This window comes from Eriocheir sinensis, chromosome 10 (genome assembly GCF_024679095.1).
Source record: "Eriocheir sinensis breed Jianghai 21 chromosome 10, ASM2467909v1, whole genome shotgun sequence".
NCBI lineage: Eukaryota > Metazoa > Arthropoda > Malacostraca > Decapoda > Varunidae > Eriocheir > Eriocheir sinensis.
Window position 1 is genome coordinate 20,253,399 of NC_066518.1, and position 22,338 is coordinate 20,275,736.

Consider the following 22,338-nt stretch of genomic DNA (forward strand, 5'->3'; position numbering starts at 1 on the left):
AGAAAAAAATTATGAAAAGAACATAATGGATAAAGGTAAGGATGAATCAAAATTGTTCTATAAATGCTGTAGGAGTAAACTAAAAAAGAATGAGTGTAATAAGGATAAGGGATGATGAGCAGGTATATGATGAGAAGAGAAAGGTCAGTGAAGTGTTGAACAAGCTTTCAAAAGGTATTCAATAAGGAGTCTGAATCTGAACCCATGGCGACAGAAGGGAGAACAATTAAAAAAATTGGAAAACATAGATGTGGAGAGAAATTATTAAATTAAACCTTATGAAGTCACTGGATGGCAGAAAGGCAATGGGACCAGATGATATATCGGGCCAAGTACTAAAGGAATGTAGTAAAGAATTGATAGAACCAATTTAAGATATAATAAACTGCTCAATTAGAACTGGCGCAGTACCTAGAAAATGGGAGAGGGCCAATGTGATTCCCATACATAAAAATGGAGACAGAGAAGAACCACTAAATTATAGACCAGTCTCACTCACAAGTGTTGTTTGTAAATTATGTGAAAGAGTAACCAAAAAGAATTGGGTTGACCACTTGGAAAATGAAAAGATAATAAATGACAGCCAATTTGGTTTTCAACAAGGAAGATCATGTGTTACAAACCTGGACTGTTTTTACTCAAGAGTAATTGACATAGTACAGGAGAGAGAGATGAATGGGTCGATTGCATATATCTGGATTTTAAAAAAGCATTTGACAAAGTATCACATAATAATTACTTTGGAAACTGGAACATAGAGGATGAGTGGGGGATAGTATAAGGAACTGGATGAGGATTACTTGATGAACAGAGAAATAAAAACGGTGGCGAGGCATGAAAAGTCAGAGTGGAGAACAACGACAAGTGGAGTGGCACAGGGCGCGGTGCTGGCACCAATAATGTTCCTAATGTACAGTCGCGGACAGAAATGAAGACACAGATTTCAGTATCTTTCGTTCACAGGCACTAAAGAGTTTTCCTTTTTAATTTGATTCACAAGCAATAAATTTGTGAAATACCTGATAAAAACAATTGTTTATATATAAAAGAAGGCAACAGTACTTTGTTGGGGGTGAAAATATCCATTTAATGCTAAAACAATAATCATGTCATTAATTTGACTTTGCTTTCTGGCAACTACTAATGGCTAACCTTTCCGCCATATATGTTACTATAATGTCCAACTCTTAATCAAACCGTAACATAAAATCAATAATCAACGTTAATACTTGCACATGATTTTAACTCGTATGATAAAATGATACTATTTGAGTGTGGAAGAACAATGGACGAAGATTTATGAAATGTTATCGTTCAGTGTAGGGAGAACTCCTTGGGATGATAGGCTACACACCTCATCTTATAAAACTTATTATTAGCCTTATATTTTAATATGCTTAATATATATATATATATATATATATATATATATATATATATATATATATATATATATATATATATATATATATATATATATATATATATATATATATATTAATAAAGACGCCATGGAAAATGATGCTACTATGTAGGGAACACCTTACGATGCTAGGCTACACACATCTTACAAGGATTATATCAATGTGTGTGTGTGTGTGTGTGTGTGTGTGTGTGTGTGTGTGTGTGTAAATATATAAATAAATAAATAAGTAAATAAATAGATATATGAAATAAAAAAAAATAATAAAGCATGACCCATGCTGCGTCCAACACCATCGCTGGTACCGTTAGTACCGGTACAAGTACCACAGTGTGCCGGCCCTTTCTCTCTGAGTACTTACTTTCTACATTAATTAATCAGTATATAGGTATTATGAAAAGACTCATTACCTATTAACACTAACAGCAGATATTAGCAAAGTTCTGGCACCAACTTTTCCTATCTATTATACATACTGACAGCATATATGGTACCAGTACTACTGGTACTGGAGTTCTCAGGACCGGTATTACTGGTACTCAAATTAACGGTACCTACATATTAGTTGCCAGTTTTCGACAGCTGACTGAAATGTTCTGAAATCTGCGTCTTCACTTCTGTCCGCGACTGTACAATAATGATATGCTGGAGAAAGTGTCAAGCTGTATGAGTATGTTTGCAGATGATGCCAAACTCCTGAGAAGGATAAAGGAAAAAGAAGACTGCGAGAGGCTTCAAAATGACTCAAATGTGATACATAAATGGAGCAAGCAAGCAGTGGGAATTGGAATTCAACACAAAGAAATGCCATACAATGAGAATGGAAAATAGTAAGAACAGACCCATGGCAAAATATAAGATGGGTGAAATAGTAATAGATGCAGTAAACAACGAAAGGGATCTTGGAGTGATTGTTCAAGATACAGTGACCCCTGATAAGCACATAAATAGAATATTTGGAGACATAATTTGCTGCAAAATATTAGAATGGCATTTTATGATATGGATAAGGACAAGATGAAAATAATCATAAAGGCAATGATAAGACCAAGGTTGGAATGTGCAGCACTAGTTTGGTCCCCCCACAAGAAATGATATAAGGAAGCTGGAAAGGATACAGAGGATAGCGACCAAAATGGTACCGAAGATGCTGAGTCTGCCATATGAGAACAAACTGGAGGATATGGAATTGACGACGCTTGAGGAGAAGAGACGAAGTAGACTTAATAGCTTTGCATAAATTTATTAGTGGATTGGACAAATTGGAAATGACCAGGTTGTGACAGAGGGGAGGAGGGGACAGAGAGGACACAGTAAAAAGCTGAAAAAGAGAACACGTCTGAAGGATAAAAAGAATATTTTCCCAAACAGAAGTGTAGATGAGTGGAATAGTCTCAAGGAGGAGACTGTGGAGGTGGGGAGTGTCCACCAAATGAAGAAGTTGGACAAATATAAACAAGGAAACAGGACTATCTGAGCTTAGTTCAGGCCCTTTAAACCACAAATAGGTAAATACAAATAGATAAACACACACACACACACACATATATAGCTCTTATAGTGCAATGGTTAGCTTGCTTGCCTCACAACCAAGAAGTCCTGGGTCTGATACCTGGGCAGAGTGGAGACAAGTGGGCAGTCTCTTTTCATGCATGCCTTTGTCCACCCAGCAGTGAATGGGTACCAGGTATCAGTTCAACTCAGTCAGGGGTTGTGTCCCACCTCCTGGGTGTGAAGTTTCAGTTGTACCCACAGATCTGTTACTATTTAGCTCCCAACTCATTCAGGGAGGGCACAAGCTGACAATCAAGTCTATAAAATGGTCAGATCATGGTGATTTGCACACAGAATCACACACACAAACACACACTTACTATGATATATGTCTTGTAAAGAACCTCCACCACAAAACTCCATGCATATCCAGAGCTTGTCTCGTCTCAGGTAACTTCCAAAATACGCAACAATATTAGGGTGCCGGCAGTCTTTCATCATAAGTATTTCCTGCTGTATGATAGTGAAGTCATCTCCTGAAAAAAAGTAAGAACACATTTCTCATAATATGGCATAAACAATAATAATATGACAATTAATCAAGGACTTTGGCAATGAGAAAACAATGAGAAGGTATAATGATAAACATTTATATCAAACTAAAGAAATTAAAAAAATTAGCTGCCCATATTGCCAAAGAAAAAATACATTTAGTCATGATGACCAGTGGAACGACAAGAGGACATGAATTGAAACTATGAAAGCCTAGATACCACTGCTTGTACAAGAAACTATAGTCATTTTAAGTTGGATATTTTGCACCAAGAAGCCCTGCCCCTTCCACCGTGACTTTTCTCCCTTCCACCCAACTGAATGAACCTTACAATTGGGAATACATGAATGAATTGTGTTAAATATCATATGATTAGGATTATACAACACGGTAGGTACAAAAATAAATATTAATTATCACAACCTCAGTAAGTGATAATACTGCACCTAACATTAATTAAAATACACTAATAAACTGAATATTATTTATGGCGAGGCACGTATCACCAATCCTTTAGCCTGGCTTACTATGGACTGTGCAGAAAACATAGTACATAATACAGATAGTCCTCAAGTTACGATGGGATTTGGTTTTAACAGGCAGATCATAAGTTGAAATTTACATTAAACAATAAAGTGAAATATTAACCCACAGAGTACGGGTGGCAATATATTTCTCTGGATGCTGTGCACGGGGAAAATTTAGACATTTAAGAGGTGGAAATGGTGTATTTCTTCTTTGCAATAATTGTATATTCATCTAGTATATATGGTGGTTAATAAAACTTATCTCCTAATAATAATAAAAAAGTTATGACAGCCGAAAATATTGCGCATTTTCTCGTGGCCATGATGCGTCGCGTGGATGCACCCCACTCTCTCTCTCTCTCTCTCTCTCTCTCTCTCTCTCTCTCTCACTACCTACTTGCCCCTCCCTCCTCTGTCAATGTCACTACCACAGCAGTCATCAGAGTCACTGTCACTTTGATTCGCCCGCCCTCTACTTCCGCCCGGAGCAGAGGAACTGCTTGACGCGTCACGAGACATGTCCAATGTATTCCGAACAAAACTGGAAAATGATCTGTGGCCTTTGGTAGGGCGCGCGCTGGAGACGAATGAGTGTGTACGGATGCCAGATGCCTCCACCATTTTTCTGAGTCAAGAACTGGCGGTATATTTGAAACGTAGGGAGCATAGAGTGGCGGTGAGTGATATACTGGACCCACATGTGATGGGCGAGTGCGGTGATTATATATGATCCCGGGTGGCGCGTTGGTATATATAATATACGATCGCCATAATCTACGGCTGCGTTTACACCAAGCGAGTCACGTCGAGTTGCGTCGAGTCGCATCACGTCAAGTCATTTGATGCGATTCATTTTGATGCATCTCCGTTTACACTGACTGCGTCAACATGAGTCAAGTCAGTACTCAGTCACCCATTTGACTTCATGGAGAATGGATGCATGTTTTTTTCTGTTTTTTTATTTATCTTATTTATTTTGTTTTCCATTGGTCTTTTACTCTTTTTCTTTTATTTTCTATTGGCGTTTTTCAAATCCTTTTCTTTTTCTTTTAAGTTCTTTTCTTAATGTTGTTTTTCTTTTGTTTTTGTTTTTTGGTGTTTTTTATTTTCTATCATACTTAAGTTGATGTTTGTGTGTCTGGGTGAGCTGCTTTCCTCCCAGAAGGGATCAGTGAGTTATGATTTACTTCATGTTCTTGGTGACGGGTATAATTTCTTGGCGTATGCTTGAGTATGATTGAACGTAACGGATGCTATATAAATGGTGTACATTGTTATTTACAAATATTGAAAATATACATATTAAGTATGTGAATATACTCACTCCTGCTTGTCCTTTGTCCTACTAACATAGCTTTGTGATAGGCCCCAATCTTAACACTGTGCACTGTATGTACATATGTATGAATGGTTGAGTGAATGGTGTGCATGCTTCAGGATGATATGTAAAACTGAAAACTTCTTTCCATAAAGCAGCGATGACATCACGATCCCGGTGGTTTGGGTCACTGGAATCACATATGGCAGGGGGCTCTTGAACTAAGTTGATTAGGAGTTCCACCAGCATGCTTGAACACACCACGGCAGACTCGCTGTGACTGACGTCAAAAATAGGTCCAGCCCTATATGTGACTCGACGCGACGCGACTCAACGCGATGCGATGTGACGTGACTCGATGCATCTGGTGTAAACGGTTTCTTTCAAAAACCCATATAAATCAGTGTTATAACTGGGGTGGCGATTCATGATGCGTCATGAATCGTCATGACGCGACGCGACTCGATGCGACTCGCTTGGTGTAAACACAGCCTTAGGGTTAAACAATTGATTATTAGGGGCGCTGTGACTTGGCGCCACAACTGCAGGGTCATATGGCGCTGGAAGGGTAAAACAAATGACTTGCCAAGGACATAGCAGCAATTTGTATGATGGAAAATATACACTATACAGCCAACAGACTATTATTTACAAAACAGGATATTTATATTTTTTGAAGAGCAGTAGCAAGTCTTCTTCAACTTTTATAGTACTATAAGTTCTGAAGCAAGGAATTGTGCCAGGTGGAGGCTTGTTTGGGCAGTCATCACAATTCAGTTAAACCCCAACTATCTGGCCCCCCGGTAACCGGAAACCCCAAACATCCAGCAAAATTTTGTCCAATCAAAAATATAAAAATGCAGGAAAATCAATAAAAAATTATAATAAATCTGACTGGCAGAAGATTTGAAATACCCACCCTGCACCACTGTTTACTTTCATTTTCCACCACCTCACCAGCAGCACTGCACTTCAACCCTTCAGGGCCTGTGAGGGCAACTACCAACTGGACGGCGAACGACCGGGGCACTTCTACTGCTCATTCCCTGAAGCCATTCGACGCCGCAAACAACTACTGAGGTGCAGTGAACGACTCGCCACACTCCCACTACCCGTTCGCCTGAAGCCATTCAACGCCTCGGACGTACAAACCACCGGGGCTTCTCAACCCACTAGGGGAGGCAACGTGGTGGGTAGCCAGCGCATCCTTCAGCAGACAGCAGCTGAGCCTCGCCCTGAACACTTGATTCTGCTGGCTTCAGCTCTGCTTCTCACTCGGGTTTCCTCGGAACCGGGGGCTTGTTCTGGGTGCCCTTACCTCACTCCTCTCCACACCCAGACTCCCATTACTGCCGTGACCCTGACGCCCCTTTCTCCTCATGTGCCTCCCTCATCCACAACATCTACACCACTTCAAGGACGAAGCTGTGCTGCCTCGTCACTGCCACTCAGAGGACGGGACGCAAGGAAGGAAGAAGCCATGCAAAGGATCATCACTGAGTCCGGCGTGCTGAAGCCTTTGTGTTGGAGACTTCAGTTCTTTCTGTGAGGCTGTTGAGGGTTGTTTACTTTTTCCAAAGTAAATTGGTGTCTAACCATTTATCTTGTTTGTGTTATACCTTCCAATTGCAGCACCCAACTCTGGAACCTTGACAGGGCCTTTTCAATACACTCTGCCCCCAGCCAGCTGATTCACTACAACCCCACCCCACTCTCTCTCTCTCTCTCTCTCTCTCTCTCTCTCTCTCTCTCTCTCTCTCTCTCTCTCTCTCTCACACACACACACATACAACCTCCTCCTCCCCCTTACACACACACACACACACACACACACACACACAGACTAAGTGAGGATGTAGTATTGGCAAAGTGTGCATAACTTTAAGGAAAAACTGGACAAATACAGATATGGAGACAGAACCACATGAGCGTAAGCCCAGGACCTGTAAAACTACAATTAGGTAAATACACACACATGCGCGCTGACAACAAAAGTGAAAGGACATGGACAGACGAAGCGGAGATCAACAATCTATTTGCCTGTCGATCAGGGCCCAAGCAACAGCTAAGTAGGTTAGTCCCGTCTCCTAGGAGTCTAGGAATTGTGAGGAATATGAGAGTGAGAAGTGATAAGTTTAACATGGAGGAGAAGGAGAGGAAGGAGGTGGGAAGGAAGGTAAACAAAGATTCAAGATGGTGTCTCCAATTTGGCGGGAAGAGGACTCAGGGGAGAACTTTGAAGGCTTCACACCAAAATCAACAATGGAAAAGGATGAACAAAGTGGAGCAGGACTGTGACAACAGTAGTGATAGAAATGAGGAAGTTGAGAGCAGAGTTTGGGGAAGTGATTCAGGCACTGACCTAAGTGAAAAAGAGAGACAATGAGGCAAGGGGAAGAGGCGAGGAGACAAAGAAAATGGTGGAAAACTTGAGAGAAGAAATAATTACAGTATATTGACTAAGGATCAGTTGGAAAGCCAAAAAGAAATAGCACAAACGAAGATGGAAAAATTTAAAAAAAGACCATGATACAAATTTTGAAAATGGAAACAGAGAGGAGTGTGATGGGGACAAACGAAGACATGGAGAAGATGGAAGAAATGATAAAAAGAGAGGTAGCAAAGAAGATAGGAAACGATCAGCAGAATGTGGGTGTAAAGGTAGAGGAATAGATTAAGGATGTGGTTAATGATGAATTGAAGGAGTGAAGAAGGGAAAAAGACGAGGAAAAAACAAGCTTTCGGGAAATTCTTGAACAACAGCAACAGGAACAGAGGCAAGACATATAAAAAGAAGTTGTGAATGTACTAAAAATAGAGAAGCAATGGTGAGGGACATGGCAGAAAAGAAAAAGTGTGTAATAGTGTTTGGTGTAAAGGAAGAAAAAAAACAGTGAAGGCTCAGAGAGAGAGAGAGTTACAAGATGAGTAAGGTAAAAAGTGTATTGAGAAATATGAATACTGAAGAGGAGGAAAAGATAGAGGAAAAAGTAGATGAAATAACTAGATTGGGAAGATATGAGGAAGGAAAAAACAGACCACTAAAGATAAAGCTAAGGTCCCAAAATGCAACAGAAACTATACTAAATAGGTCATGGAAACTAAACAACTCTGGAGAAGAATAAGCAAATATATGTGAGGAGAAATATGTCAGAGGATGAAAGAATGAAAGTAAAGGAAATGATAAATGAAGTGAAAAAGAGAAATGATGAGAAATCAGAAGAATAAAAGAAATTTTGGGGGAGAATGAAAAATGAAAAACTGATGAAAAGGTGGATAGGAGGCGAAAGAAGGGGAAAAAAAGGGAGAAGGCAAGAAAAGTTTAAAGATTGCGTGCACAAACATAGATGGTTTTATAACAAAGAAAATTGAACTAACTGATTATTTAAGGGAGAGATCCAGATATTATATGTATAGTTGAAACAAAGCTTGTAAAAGAACTGGAACTTGTGCTGGAGCAAAAGACCAAGTACAACATTTGGAGAAAAGATAGGAAGGAAGGAAAGGGAGGAGGAGTGATGATAATGACGAAACAAAACTTGAAAGTGACTGAGGTGAGATATGGAAAGGACAGTGTGGAGGTGATGGCTGTGCAGGTACTGGTAAAAGGTGGAGAGAATAACATAATAACTGCCTAAGTCTCCCCTAAAACCAAAAGTTGGAATGAAGTAAGATATAACGCTATGCTGGAAAATACAATACGGGCAACAACAGACGAAATAAAAAATAATAAAAAGCTAATCTTAACAGGAGACTTCAATTGCAAAGAAGTGAAATGGGAAGATTTAGTAACGGAGGGTGGTGAAAATACTTGGGGAAGTAAACTACTGAAGCTGGTAACAGATAACCTGATGACGCAGTGGGTGCAAGGAGAAACAAGGTTGAGAGGGAATGACGAACCATCAAGACGACCCAATTTTCACAAAAAACGTGGAGTCGGATGAAGGAGTCAGTCACGAGTGCCCCTTAGGAAAGAGCGACCATGAACTATTGGAGATGAAAACTTTGGAAGGATGTGAATATCGAGAAGAGGCTTATAGGGAAAAAGGAAAAACTACGCTCAGGCAGATTATGTTGGACTAGAGACTTTCTTCGGTGGGGTAGACTGGACTGATATGAAGAGGAGTACTAATATTCAAGAGAAATATGACACTTTTATGAATATTTACAACAGAGGAAAAGAGATGTATGTTCCATTCTACACAGTAAAAACTAAAGGAAGGAAAACATGGTTTAGATGGAGGTGTGAGACAGCAAGAAGAAATAGAAATAAGGCATGGAGGAATTTAAAGAAAAGACCAAATAAGAACAATTGGGCCAAATATAAAAAAAGCAAGAAATGACTATGTGAAAATAAAGAGAGAGGAGGAAGCTAAATTTGAAAGAAGAATAGTTTTTAAATGTAAAGAACCAAAAATGTTTTATAAATTCGTAAACAGGAAGTCAAAAAGATATGAAGGAGAGGAAAGGCTAAAGGAAAAAAATGTAATCTATGAAAAGGACAAAGAAATTGCAGAAATATTAAATAATAATTTTCATAAAGAGTTTACGGAAGAAACCGACTTTGACTGGGGTCTCAAAAATTGCAATGAGGGGAAACTGAATCATGTAAAGGTTGATAAAGGATAACTGATACAGCTGATGAAAACCTTAGATGAAAGGAAAGCTATGGGACCGGATGAAATCTCGGGACAAGTGCTAAAAGAGTGTAGAAATGAATTATTGGAGTCACTTTATGACATAATAACATGCTCTATAAATACAGGAAAAGTGCCCTTAGAATGGAAAAGAGCGAATATAGTACCAATTTATAAAAGTGGAGATAAAACTGAACCACTAAATTATAGACCAGTTTCTTTGACAAGTGTAATGTGCAAGATTTGTGAAAGTATAATAAAAAAAACAATGGGTCGAACATTTAGAAAAGAAAAACATGATAAATGAAGGACAGTTTGGATTTAGAAAAGGGAAATCATGTGTCACTAACTTACTATGTTTCTACTCATGAGCAATAGACGTGGTGCAAGAGAGAGAAGGGTGGGCTGATTGTGTAGTATATCTCGATTTGAAAAAAGCTTTTGACAAATTTCTGCACAAAAGGTTAATCTGGAAACTACAGCAGTGGGGAGGAATGGGCAGAAAGGTTATCAAGTGGATGAAGGATTACTTAATGGGAAGAGAAATGAAGACAGTGATTAGAGAGGAGAAATTAAATTGGAGGAGTAGAGAGTGGAGTTCCTCAAGGCTCAGTTCTGGCACCAATAACGTTCATAATATATATAAATGATATGCTAAAGGGTATAAAAAGTTATATAAGCCTTTTTGCAGATGATGGGGTGTTCATTCACAGCACTTTTTGCAGATGATGCAAAGTTAATAAGAAAAGTGAGGACGGAGGAAGACTATGAGGAGCTGCAAAAAGACCTGGACAGAGTGTATAGACGGAGCCAGTTATGGGAGATGGAATTTAATGCAAACAAGTGCCATGTTATGGAAATGGGAAAAAATAAAAACAGACAAAGGAAAACTTACAGGATGGGAGAAGAAAACTTGTGGTACATGAAGAAAAAGATTTGAGAGTAACGATGCAAGACACACTATCCCAAGAAAAGCACATAAACAAGCTGTTTGGAGAAACCTACAGGATGATGCAAAAATAAAAGGGTATCATTCCATTTTATGAACAAAGAAATGATGAAGAAAATATTAACAACAATGATAAGACCAAAGCTTGAATATGCTGCAGTTGTGTGGTTGCCTCACAAAAAGAAGGATATCAGAAAGCTGAAAAGGATACAGAGAATTGCAACTAAAATGGTCCCAGAACTCTTGAATACAACGTATGAAGACAGATTGAAGATGGACTTGATGACACTGGAACATAGAAGGGAGAGAGGAGATCTGATCATGCTGTATAAGTTGGTAAATAAGTTTGAAGTGGATAGGGATGATCTCTTCTTAACTGCGAGAACACAGGGGATGAAGGGACATAGGAAGAAACTTAATAAAGGAACCTGTTTGAGTGACTTAAAAAGTATAGTTTTCCACATAGAAGTGTTAACACATGGAACAGCTTGCGGGAAGAGGTGGTGGAGGCAAACAGTGTCCAACAAATGAAGGAAAGGCTGGATAAATGTAGATGTGGAGACGTGAATTTTAGAGCTTAGCTTGGGCTCAGTAGACTACAAATAGGCAAATACACTTGGCCCTCGATTTAACAGATTAAAAGGGGGGAAGGGTGATCCGTTGCTTGAAAAAGTCCATTGCTTGAAAATAAGTTTTTTGACGTTTCTAAAGCCGGTGTCACACCGGACAAAACTACCCAGCCTCCCTTCTAGCTCGGAACAATTTTTTTTTATATGATCCGGGCGGCCAGGCGCATGTGTGCGAGCGGCCCCGGCCGCATGCTGGGCTTGAGCAGCTGACAGGCGGCTGATGATGGTGGTGGTAGTGATGGGTATTGGCGGCGTGACCCACGCATCGGCACCGCCAGGGCGGTGCTTTCGTTGGGGCCCGTGTGTGTGTGGCTGTGTTTATTGTGGGCCCGGGCTCCTCAATTTGCTAATTCTTGTTTTCCACATGTTGTGCGGGACTTCTTTCTTTTCTTCCACTTCTTTTTTTTTCAAAAAGAAGAGATGGAAGAAAGGAAAGGGGTCCCATGCAACATGTGGAGGATGGGAATTGGCAAATTGAGAAGCCCAAACCCATAATAAACACAGCCACACATGCGCGGGCCCCAATGGGGATGCCATTCGGGTGCCGCTGATGTGGGGGCCTCGCCGCCGACGCTCATTATCACCATCACCGTCATCAGCCGCCCATCAGCTGTTTGGCGCCGGGCCCGGCGCACAGCCGGGGCTGTCTGCACTCGTGCGCTTGGCCACCCGGACAGGTGGCCAAGCGCAAGATGTCAACAGTTTTCAATTTTCCCCATAAAGGCGGACACACACTATACGATGTGTCCTGTCTGGCGGCCAAAAAGTGGGCGGAGCTAGAGACCATGAGGCAGTGTGTGTGGATGTAATTTGTGCGGCGCGGCCTCACGACACGGCCTGATGGCCTTTGTTTAGGGTTTTGACATTTCTAAAGCCAGTGCCCGTTGAGATTTGTGGTCCATTAAATCCGAAATCCATTAAATTGGGGTCCGTTAAATCGAGGGTCGAGTGTACACCACCTCCCCCCTCCCCCTTGCACACACACACACACACACACTCACACAAGAAATGGGAGATGGAGTTTGATGTGAAGAAATGTAATGTAGTGGAAATGGGTAAGAGTGAAGGGAGACCAAAGTGGACATAGAATGGGAGATGATGAAATATTAAAAGGTCAAGAAGAGAGAGATCTGGGAGTGACAATACAAGATAATCAACAGTCTGAGAGTCATGTAAATAGGATATTTCGTGATATGTATAGAATGGTAAGAAATATAGGAATAGCATTCCACTACATGGATAAGGATATGCTGAAAAAGATGATTACCACTATGATTAGACCAAAGTTGGAATATGCAGAAACTGTGCAGTCTCTCCATAACAAGAAACACGTGAAAATACTAGAGAGAATACAAAGGATGGCACCGAAGATGGTTCCAGAACTGGAGGGATTGTCATATGAAGAAAGGTTAAAGGAAATGGACCTACCAACATTGGAACAAAGAGAAAGGGGAGACCTAATACTAATTTACAAATTGTGGAATAAAATGGAAGAAGTAGATGATGAGGAGTTATTACTAAGAGAAGTAAGAAACACCAGAAACACACGAGGACACAGTAAAAAATTGAGAAAAGGAAGATGCTTGAGAGACATAAAAAATATAGCTTCCCACAGAAACATAGAGGTTTGGAATAGACTAAGTGAGAAAGTAGTATCGGCAGAGAGTGTGCACAACTTTAAGGAAAAACTAGACAAGTACTGATATGGAGACGGGACCACACAAGCGTAAGCCCAGGCCCTGAAAAATTACAACTAGGTAAATACACACACCACTCTGTGCTAGAGCGCTGTGCTGCAGGCTTCATGGTCTGACAGGGCGGCAGTTCGAGCCCACTTAGGCCAGATTCTTTCTGTTGACTAGGAGTGGTTACTGTCCCCCCTTGAGCAAGGGGATGGGGTGTGTGGTATGTGAGGTCGACAATAGATCGACAATAAAGAGCACTTGCTCATGTCGGGAGGGTACCTGCTGCTGATTACAAGTCCAACACGTAATCAGGCTGTGGTGAATTTTACACACACACACACACACACACACACACAGAAATTGGAGTGCAGATTCAACCCACAGCACCTGCCTCTCTGCCTCTGGAAGGGGAATTGCCATACCTACCTCACCCATATCCTTGCTGCCTCTCTATCTCTACACTTGAAGTCTCCACCAACCTCCTGATCTAACCCTACTCTGCCTCCTCTTCCTGATCCCACCACAGGCTCAAGAGAGGACACACATCAAACCACTCCCTTACTGCACCTCCTGCATGCCACAACATGATAGCGTTGTACAGGAATACAAGTGGAATGGATGTGTTGAATAAAAATGATTTAATCAAGACAGAAGGGAGGAGGCAACTAAGAGGACTCCGCAAGAAATTTAGAAAGGGGACTTATTTGAAAGACATAAAGAAGTACAGTTTTGCATACAGGAGTGTGGATACATGGAATGAGCTAAAAAAGTCATTGTTGAAACGGGCAATGTCCATAAAATGAAGGAAACGTTGGACAAATGTAGATTGGGGGACAGGACAATTCAAGCTTGAGCTTAGGCCTTGTATACTACAAATAGGTAAATACACACACATACCTGGTTCTAATTTGATAACCTTGATTGCTGCAAACTCATTGGTAATCAGACGCTTTGCCTGAAAAGAAGAAAAAAATAATAGACAAGTAGAAAAGTTATCTTGTGCTACAATGGCCTCGAATGTAGGAAGGCACACACAATTTAATCCATGATTAACAAGAATCAAACAGGGAAAATAGAATAATTCTTCAGCAGCAATTAGAGATTAGGGGTAATCATTTTCAAGCTGAACAAAAGATACAAACTTAAAATACTTCAGGCTTATGCACCAACATCAACTTGTAATAACAATGAGATAGAAAAGTTTTATGAGGATGTGTAAGTAGGAATGAAGAAACATAAAACCCAGTTCTCAATAGTCATGGAGACTTTAATGCCAAAGTAAGGACCAAAAGCAATGGTGAAATAGCAAATGACCATATCACCATTTTAGAATAGGCACAAGACAGGATATTTCAACTTGTTGAATCTGTGGCAACAGTCATGAACACATATTTCAAGAAAAGTGAACAAGATATGGACCTGGAAATGCCATAAGATAATGAATTGGCAGGTATGGTTAAATTAGGTTTTTAGTCCGATGAAATGTGAAAGCATGGGAGTCAATGGGGGAGAAGCTCCCTTGCTAGGAGGTTCATGTATACTATTCACCTGTCTTTTCGTGCCCCTAGGAGGTGGTGAAGCCCCTCCATTAGGAGGCTGATATTTATTCACCTGACTATTAGTGCCCCTAAGTGGAGTTGAGGAAGGCAAACTTTCCTCGTAGGTAAGAGGTTACATTTAATTGTTAGGTTTAATTGTCAGGTTAGGTTAATTCAATCAAGTTATGTTAGATGTTAAAAAAAATGTTCACAATAGACATAATACACTTTGAGCTAGTTCAACTCATGCGCCTCAGACTCAGTACGTTCATTATGTCCAAACGTGTTTACATAGGGTTGGTACAGCCAGTGTTGTCCAACCCCTTATTTGAGTAAATTGGAGGCCATGGTGACATGTTTCAATCTATCGTACATGACCCAGGTCTAATATCTGGTTGGTTAAGTTTATCCTCTCTCTATCTCTCTCTCCCCCAGTGTGTGTGATAGTTCAGATGGTTAATAATGTTATGCACAATATTTGGCCATTCAATGCTTCCCTATTCTCGAGTGTCAGGACTGGATGCCAGCCATCGCAAGTAGGTTTATTTTGTCCGCTGAGGCATTGGCTTCCGCTGATCCTTTCCTCCCCTTTGCTCTACCAACACCTATCACTTCCTCTCATATGTTAGCTATAGGTAACATATGAGGAAAAAATAGGTGCTGGGGCTGCGTGGCAGAGCAGAGGGGAGGAACGGACCAGCGGGAGCCAATGCCTCAACGGACTCTTTCAAATGGTTTGATTATAATAACAATGATATGAGTGAAAACAAAAATACAGGTGGTTGTATGCTTATAAGAGGAGCATGATAATATAAATTCCATGCCGTTTTGCAAGTCTCATATTTGGTTCACATTTACCTGTTTCTCAGCCAATCGCAGCTTCAAGTTAGCTGAAGTGGATGGGTTAGCAGTGGTGAGCCACATGTTTTGAACACATTGACAGCTTTTCAGATGCATTTCAGCAGTTCTCTTTATTAACCCTTTAACCCCATGGTTGTAGTTATATAACATATCAGCAGTCTAGGCCATAGCTATGGGTGTAGTTATATACCATATTTGATGGCTTATAAGACACATGGGCTTATAAGACGCACCCTGCACTTTGGGCTGGCATTTGAAAAAAATATATATAATAAACGGGTTTGAACCATGAGTGTCAGGTGAAGACTTTTCGTCCGACTTTCGTAGCCCTCCCCGTTATCAGATCATTATTAACCCTATTTAACCGCAAAACTTTTTCTCGGGAGATCCCCCATAACGCAAAAGTCAGCGGAAAATACACTTTGAAATTGAGAGAAAAAGTCATAAAAGATGTTTTATAGAAAATTTTCTGGCGCACCCTGCTGTGAAATCCATTTCTTTCTAGGTTGTTGCTTTTGGCTGGAATTCCAAGATTCTCCCAAAAATCCAACTTTTTACTGGTGCGACGTACAGGAAAATTTTTTGAAGAAAAGTTGCTCATCTTATCACAATGGAGTCTGAAAAATATAGTTTATAATCTTTGACATGGAAATTTACTGCCTACAGAGAACCAAAGTTGCAGTGAAACTAGAAAAATATTTTTTGTATTTTTTTATCATTCTGGAATGAATCTCACTGAATAAAAGTTGTAGAAAATCATCCGTATAACTCAACTGTAAAATCTGATTATTATTTGGAATTCCATGATTCCTAAGAAAATCCAAGTTCCGCTTCCCACTCCTCTGAACAAGATACTGACTCATCTAGAACATCACGTATATAAGTGGAGGTGTCTAGACCACGCTCAGTATGCACACGAGTAGAAACTAAAGGAAGACCGCCGAAACAGATTGGCTGAGGAAACATAATCGCTCTGCAGACACCATAATGCGTAGGCAGGAACTGTAGGCTATTTTTAGCAAGGAATGGTGGTAAGGGACAAAAGAGGTGCCAGTTAGTCACTTAGCATCGACAGAGACATAGTTACATGCGCCCTTTACATTCCAGATAGCTTCTCACTTTCCAGCGCTAGCGTCATGCTCGTTGCCCACGTCTGATAGAACTTTATGACACCAGCGCCATCAACGTCATCAACCCCTTCAACACGAGGATGCGTATACTGCGTCCTTGCGTGCCCCATACCATATCTGAGGACACCCATACTGCGTCCTGGCGCGCTTAAGCCAATATACGAGTTATTTTATCTTTATATTTATGCTTACTTCTCAAAATTATCAATTAATTTATGCTTCTTTATGTGCACCATTTAATTCTGCATGTTTTCATATATAATACATGATGATTATGTTGAGTTTATGGCTGAAAACTTGTTATATTCAACAGCGACATTTGAAATTTGACGTGCGCGGCGATCCTCGATACGGCGCAGGGTGCTGTTTTCGCCCGGCTGTAGTGAGTTTCTTTACGTGCACCATTTAATTCTGCATGTTTTCATATATAATACATGATGATTATGTTGAGTTTATGGCTGAAAACTTGTTATATTCAACAGCGACATTTGAAATTTGGCATGCGTGGCGATCCTCACTACGGCGTACGGCACTGTTTTCGCCCGGCCGTAGTGAGTTTCTTTACATGCACCATTTAATTCTGCATGTTTTCATATATAATACGTGATGATTATGTTGAGTTTATGGCTGAAAGCTTGTTATATTCAATAGCGACATTTGAAATTTGGCGCGCGCGGCAATCCTGGATACAGGGCACTGTTTTGGCCCGGCCGTAGTGAGTTTCTTTATGCGCACCATTTAATTCTGCATGTTTTCATATATAATACATGATGATCATGTTGAGTTTATGGCTGAAAACTTGTTATATTTAAAAGCGACATTTGAAATTTGGCGCGCGCGGCGATCTCGGATACAGCGCGGGGCACTGTTTCCGCCCGGCCGTAGTGAAGGGGTTAATGGGTTAAAGTTTCACGTGTATTCAGATCCTTATCAAATCCCAATACTTTACATTTAAAACTCTAAATATTTGCTGGGACCTGCCAGAATTGGTCCTTCTTATAGACTCGAAGGTACTGCTTTGAGATGTAAACAAACATGGCGGAGACAGCGACATTCAGAGGGGTAACAGGTATAAGGTTTGTGCATCATATTTCTTCATTACTATTCTACATCATAAGTCTCCTCAATGATCCCAGTCTACTAAGGAAACGTAGTGTATCTTGCGCGTGTTGTCAGGTTTGGAGTTCAACAGTGCACTAGTCTGTTTAGGTACAAGCATTAAGTCACTTAATTTTCTTCCTGAATGGTGTCATTTTATGTGAAGTAGTGGTAAGTACTACTGTTATACATTGTTACTTTAGAAAAGAGTTGCCATTGTTGCTGTAAAAGCGATCGCCACCTTGTTTACATTTGCGGAGAGGTTTGAAGTTTAATTTAAGTGCCATTGCTGCACTAAAACTTCACTAGCCAGTGACCCAAAGCTGAACCTTGACCTTATAAGATGCAGGGTGATTTTCGGGAAGATTTTTTGGGAAAAAAAAATGTGTCTTATAAGCCATCAAATACGGTAACACAAGCCATTTCCTGCTGCAATATTTCAGTGAAAGTAGTGGAAATGGGTCAAATGTGCTTCTGCCTTCAGGGTAAATTTCACCAGTTGGTAACCTCCTCCTACTAGTCATTCCTATGCCAGCTATCAAGATATATGAAAGTCATGTAAAAACATTGAAGAATCCAAAGAAAAATGCATAACATCAAATTTTAACTAATTTTTATATCCAAAAACTGCTAAATATAACTGAGCAAACTACAGAGGGTCCTTGACTTACAACGAAGTTCCGTTCCTACAACACCGTCGCAATCCAATTTCGTATGTAAGTCGAAACACACCCTTTATTAGAAGGAACTGTCAGCCCCAACCTTCAAATGAAAGTGCCATAAGCACCTAAATCACTCGCCTATGCTAACGCAGTAGTAAAGTCATAATTAGACAGTAACTATTTGTTTAAAAAACACTTCTAGGCCATAAATATTAAATAATGAAATGAAAAACAATAACAAAAAAAGTTCAGCACATGACCAATGTTTGTCGCCATTTCTCCCTTTTCCAATTGTTTCACAATGTCTAACTTCACTTCCACTGTGATGTCTCTCCTTTTCTTTAAAGCACTGCCATCAGATGAGTCTGACTTACGCTTGGGAGACATAATGAAGGCCAAAAGTCAATGAAAAAAAAAAGAAAAGAACACAAACCAGAGAGCAAAAGCACAACAAACCAAAATGGCGTACGATCTTTTCACAATGTCTTATTTCACTTTTGTAGTGATGGCTTTCCTTTTCTTACAAGCACTGCCGTCAGAAGAGTCATCTTTATGCTTGGGAGGCATGATTAAGGGCACAAAGTTGCAAAAAAATAGCAACAGAAAACACAACACAGCGTCCAAGGAACCCAAGAGGCTTACAAGCGGAACATAAACAACGTGCAAGCCTCAGTGCAATGCTTGGTGACGACGTATTCTTCCGCCACGCTCAACAAACTAGTTCATGCGCAAAGTTCGTATTTACGACGCAAACGTCGAAAGTCGAAACAAGAATTACAGAAGCCCCCGCCATTCACGGGTATTTGGTTCCACGAGATTCCCGTGATCCACGAATACGCAATCGACGGGACTATAATCAAATAGGGAAAATGGAGTTTCATTCTACCATCTCGATCGAATTATAAAAAATGGATTTCTAAGGCATTTCTAAGGCCCATACCAAGAGTCATGACGGTCAAGCCGCGTACCTTACCTTCGACAATGTAGGCACGGCCTCAGACCATGCCTTCAATCCTTACCACAAGTCGCTCGGGAAGGTAAATGCACATACACACACTGTAACCTTCTTTTCACCTACCAGATCTAATGCAAGCACACACATACAAGCACACAGTGCTGTTCATGGAGGTATAATACCTCCAAGGTGCTATTACAGCCATAATACTGTCCGTTTCATTCCGTCTGTCCACTCGTGAAAGTAGATGTGGCACCTGCGCATTGTGAGTTTGTGATTGCGTGAAGATCATTTGAATGTTTGTGTATCCAAAAAATCCTCAAACCATTGTAAACAGAAGATTTGCATTGATAATATACCATACAAGGACACGAAGAAACAACTTTGTATATCAAACAGTATAGTTTGATCATACTCGGACGATCTATAGCCTTTCAGATACTCATATTTCATCTCATTAAGGGATATAAAGTGACATACGACTCTGCAAGTGTCTAGACATAAGGAATTTTGATGCTGCATGTATAAATAACATGGGTAGCCTAATATATTCGAAATAGCCAAGCATCGCATTCAACAGTTATTATTTATTATTACATGTTTTTTTCCATTATTATTCATTATTTGCATGCAGTAAATTATTAAGATACCCTTTGTTTGCACTTGCAGAGCCAGATGTCTTAACTGAAATGAGAAAGAATTTGAAAAACCATAGATCGTTGGAGAATGTGAGCCACAAAGGTTCCCGCCTGGCTGGTACCTCTGTGCTTTGAAGGAGCGTGCTGTTGTTGTAAACAAGACAAACATATTCGCTGCAACTATAATATATGACTTTCCAATTAGGGAAAACATTTTCTCAGGTTGTTTTAACTGAACCGCAACTATGTGCCACGCCAAATTTGGAAAATTAACATATTTTTCCTCGAAGGTCTGAGGGAAGACACGGGGTAGACCTTGCCTTCCCTTCATCTCTCCCACAGACCTTCATTCCAAAAATGCTAGTGACTATAGGTACGCACCGTCCTTCCCTTCGATCTTTGTTGCTAAACCTTCTTGACTCTTGGTATGGGCATAAGCATTGTTATATAGTTTTACACGTCTGAAGACGTTGAGGAACGCTTGGAGGCTATGATAAACTAAAAAACACTGTATAAACTCCACTGTAGAGCACTGCCACCTTCACTCGCATGTGGTAAGCAAACTGTCTTCTTCTTCTTCTTGTAGCCTGCTCCGCTTTGTATCACTTTTAGGTTGTTCACTTCTATCACTTCCTGTCTGAAGAAGACGTGGAGGAACATTTGGAGGCTTTAATAAATTAAAAAAAGGCTGTACAAACTCCACTGTAGAGCACTGCCGCCTTCACGCACACGTGGTAAACAGTCTTCTCTTCTTCTTCTTCTTGTAACCTGTTCCGCTTTGTACCGGTATTATATTGTTCACTTCTTTCTTCTATCACTTCCTGTTTGGTAAGTTTCAACAATTATTCTGTCTGTTTTTTTCTTACCCCGACTGTATATAACCTTTTCTTTCAGCTGACTTCTCTCTTCCAGCTTCGAAGGTAAACACTAAATGCGCAACATTCAAGCTGGGCGCTACAGACCGCGAATACGTGAGTTTTTATCTGCGTTTGGCGGGGGGTGTCGCAATTACCCTATCCACGTATAAACGAATCCGTGAACGGTGAGGCTGTGAACGGCAGGGGGTGTCTGTATTTACCCGGTAATCATTTATAGGGACCACGTCGTAACCGCAAAACATCGTGGTCGTAGCCGTCGTAACCCGAGGATTGCCTGTAGACTGTGCTGAAATTCGACATTTTTGTTGATCACTATATTTTTGCATCAAGAATTATCCTGGTATCCAGAAATACTCAGAAACAGACAGCTATTGCACCCTCACCCATATTCCCACCTCTCCTGCTCCCACTGATGTTTGTGTCAAGATTTTCAACATCAATTACAATGTAAGCCAAATCTAATTATATCAAAATTAACCTAATTGGAGTGATAATGCTGGAGTAACTGAGCTATGAATAAAATAAGTTTAGCATTTGACACCTACTAATATAGTCTGTATGGTGTGGGAGATGCATAAGAAAATACTGTAGCCTAGGATAGGAGTTGACTGCTGAGTCAGTCAGATATACAACGATACCACTATACGCATTTGGGTAAGTATACTTGGATGTCTCTATCCTCCTCTAAATCTCTGTAATTGTACTATGCATTGTAGCAAACATTCAAGCATCTCATTGGGGAGAAAAAAGTAGTAAATACAGAACTGTCTCCAGGATTGCAAGTTTCAAGTTTGCAATTCACCGAGTTTGCAATATGGACCCCAAAAAATTGATTTTTATTGAAAACTGAAACTGCAATATGACCCAAAAGGAAAAGGAAAAGGCTGCTAAAAACAGGTTTTTTCACACCTGGTTGTGGTCCTTGACTCCCATTCTCGCTCTTACCCACACCCTGGGCCTTTCCATTTGCTGCGGGAAACATGGTGAGTGGGATCCGGGCAGCCAGGCACATGTGTGCGAGCAGCCCTGACCACGCACCGGGCCCGAGCAGCTGACGGGAGGCTGATGATGAGCGTCGGCGGTGCGGCCCCCACATCGGCGCCACCCAAACGGCACCTTTACCAGGGCCTGTGCATGTGTGGCTGTGCCCATTGTGGGCCCAGGCTCCTCAATCTGCCAATTCCCGCCTTCCACATGTTGCGCGGAACCTCTTTCTTTTCTTCCATCTCTTCCTTTTCAAAAAGAAGAGATGGAAGAAAAGAAAGGGGTCATGCACATGTGGAAAACAAGAACTGGCAAATTGAGAAGCCCAAACCCACAATAAACACAGCCACACACACACACGGGCCCCAACAAAAACACC

The 22,338-nt window shown here is 40.6% G+C and overlaps 1 protein-coding gene across 8 annotated transcripts in view; it reads right to left on the reverse strand.

The window, feature by feature from the left end:
* Positions 1–22,338, reverse strand: part of LOC126996672 (mitogen-activated protein kinase kinase kinase kinase 3-like) — an 88,143-nt gene that overhangs the window by 53,946 nt on the left and 11,859 nt on the right. For all 8 annotated transcript variants that reach the window (XM_050857394.1, XM_050857395.1, XM_050857396.1 and 5 more), the window contains exons 2-3: positions 14,113–14,170; positions 3,298–3,453 (exon numbers count right to left, since the gene is read on the reverse strand). In XM_050857394.1, coding sequence (XP_050713351.1) covers positions 3,298–3,453; positions 14,113–14,170 — 214 coding nt within the window. The remainder of the gene's footprint in view (positions 1–3,297; positions 3,454–14,112; positions 14,171–22,338) is intronic.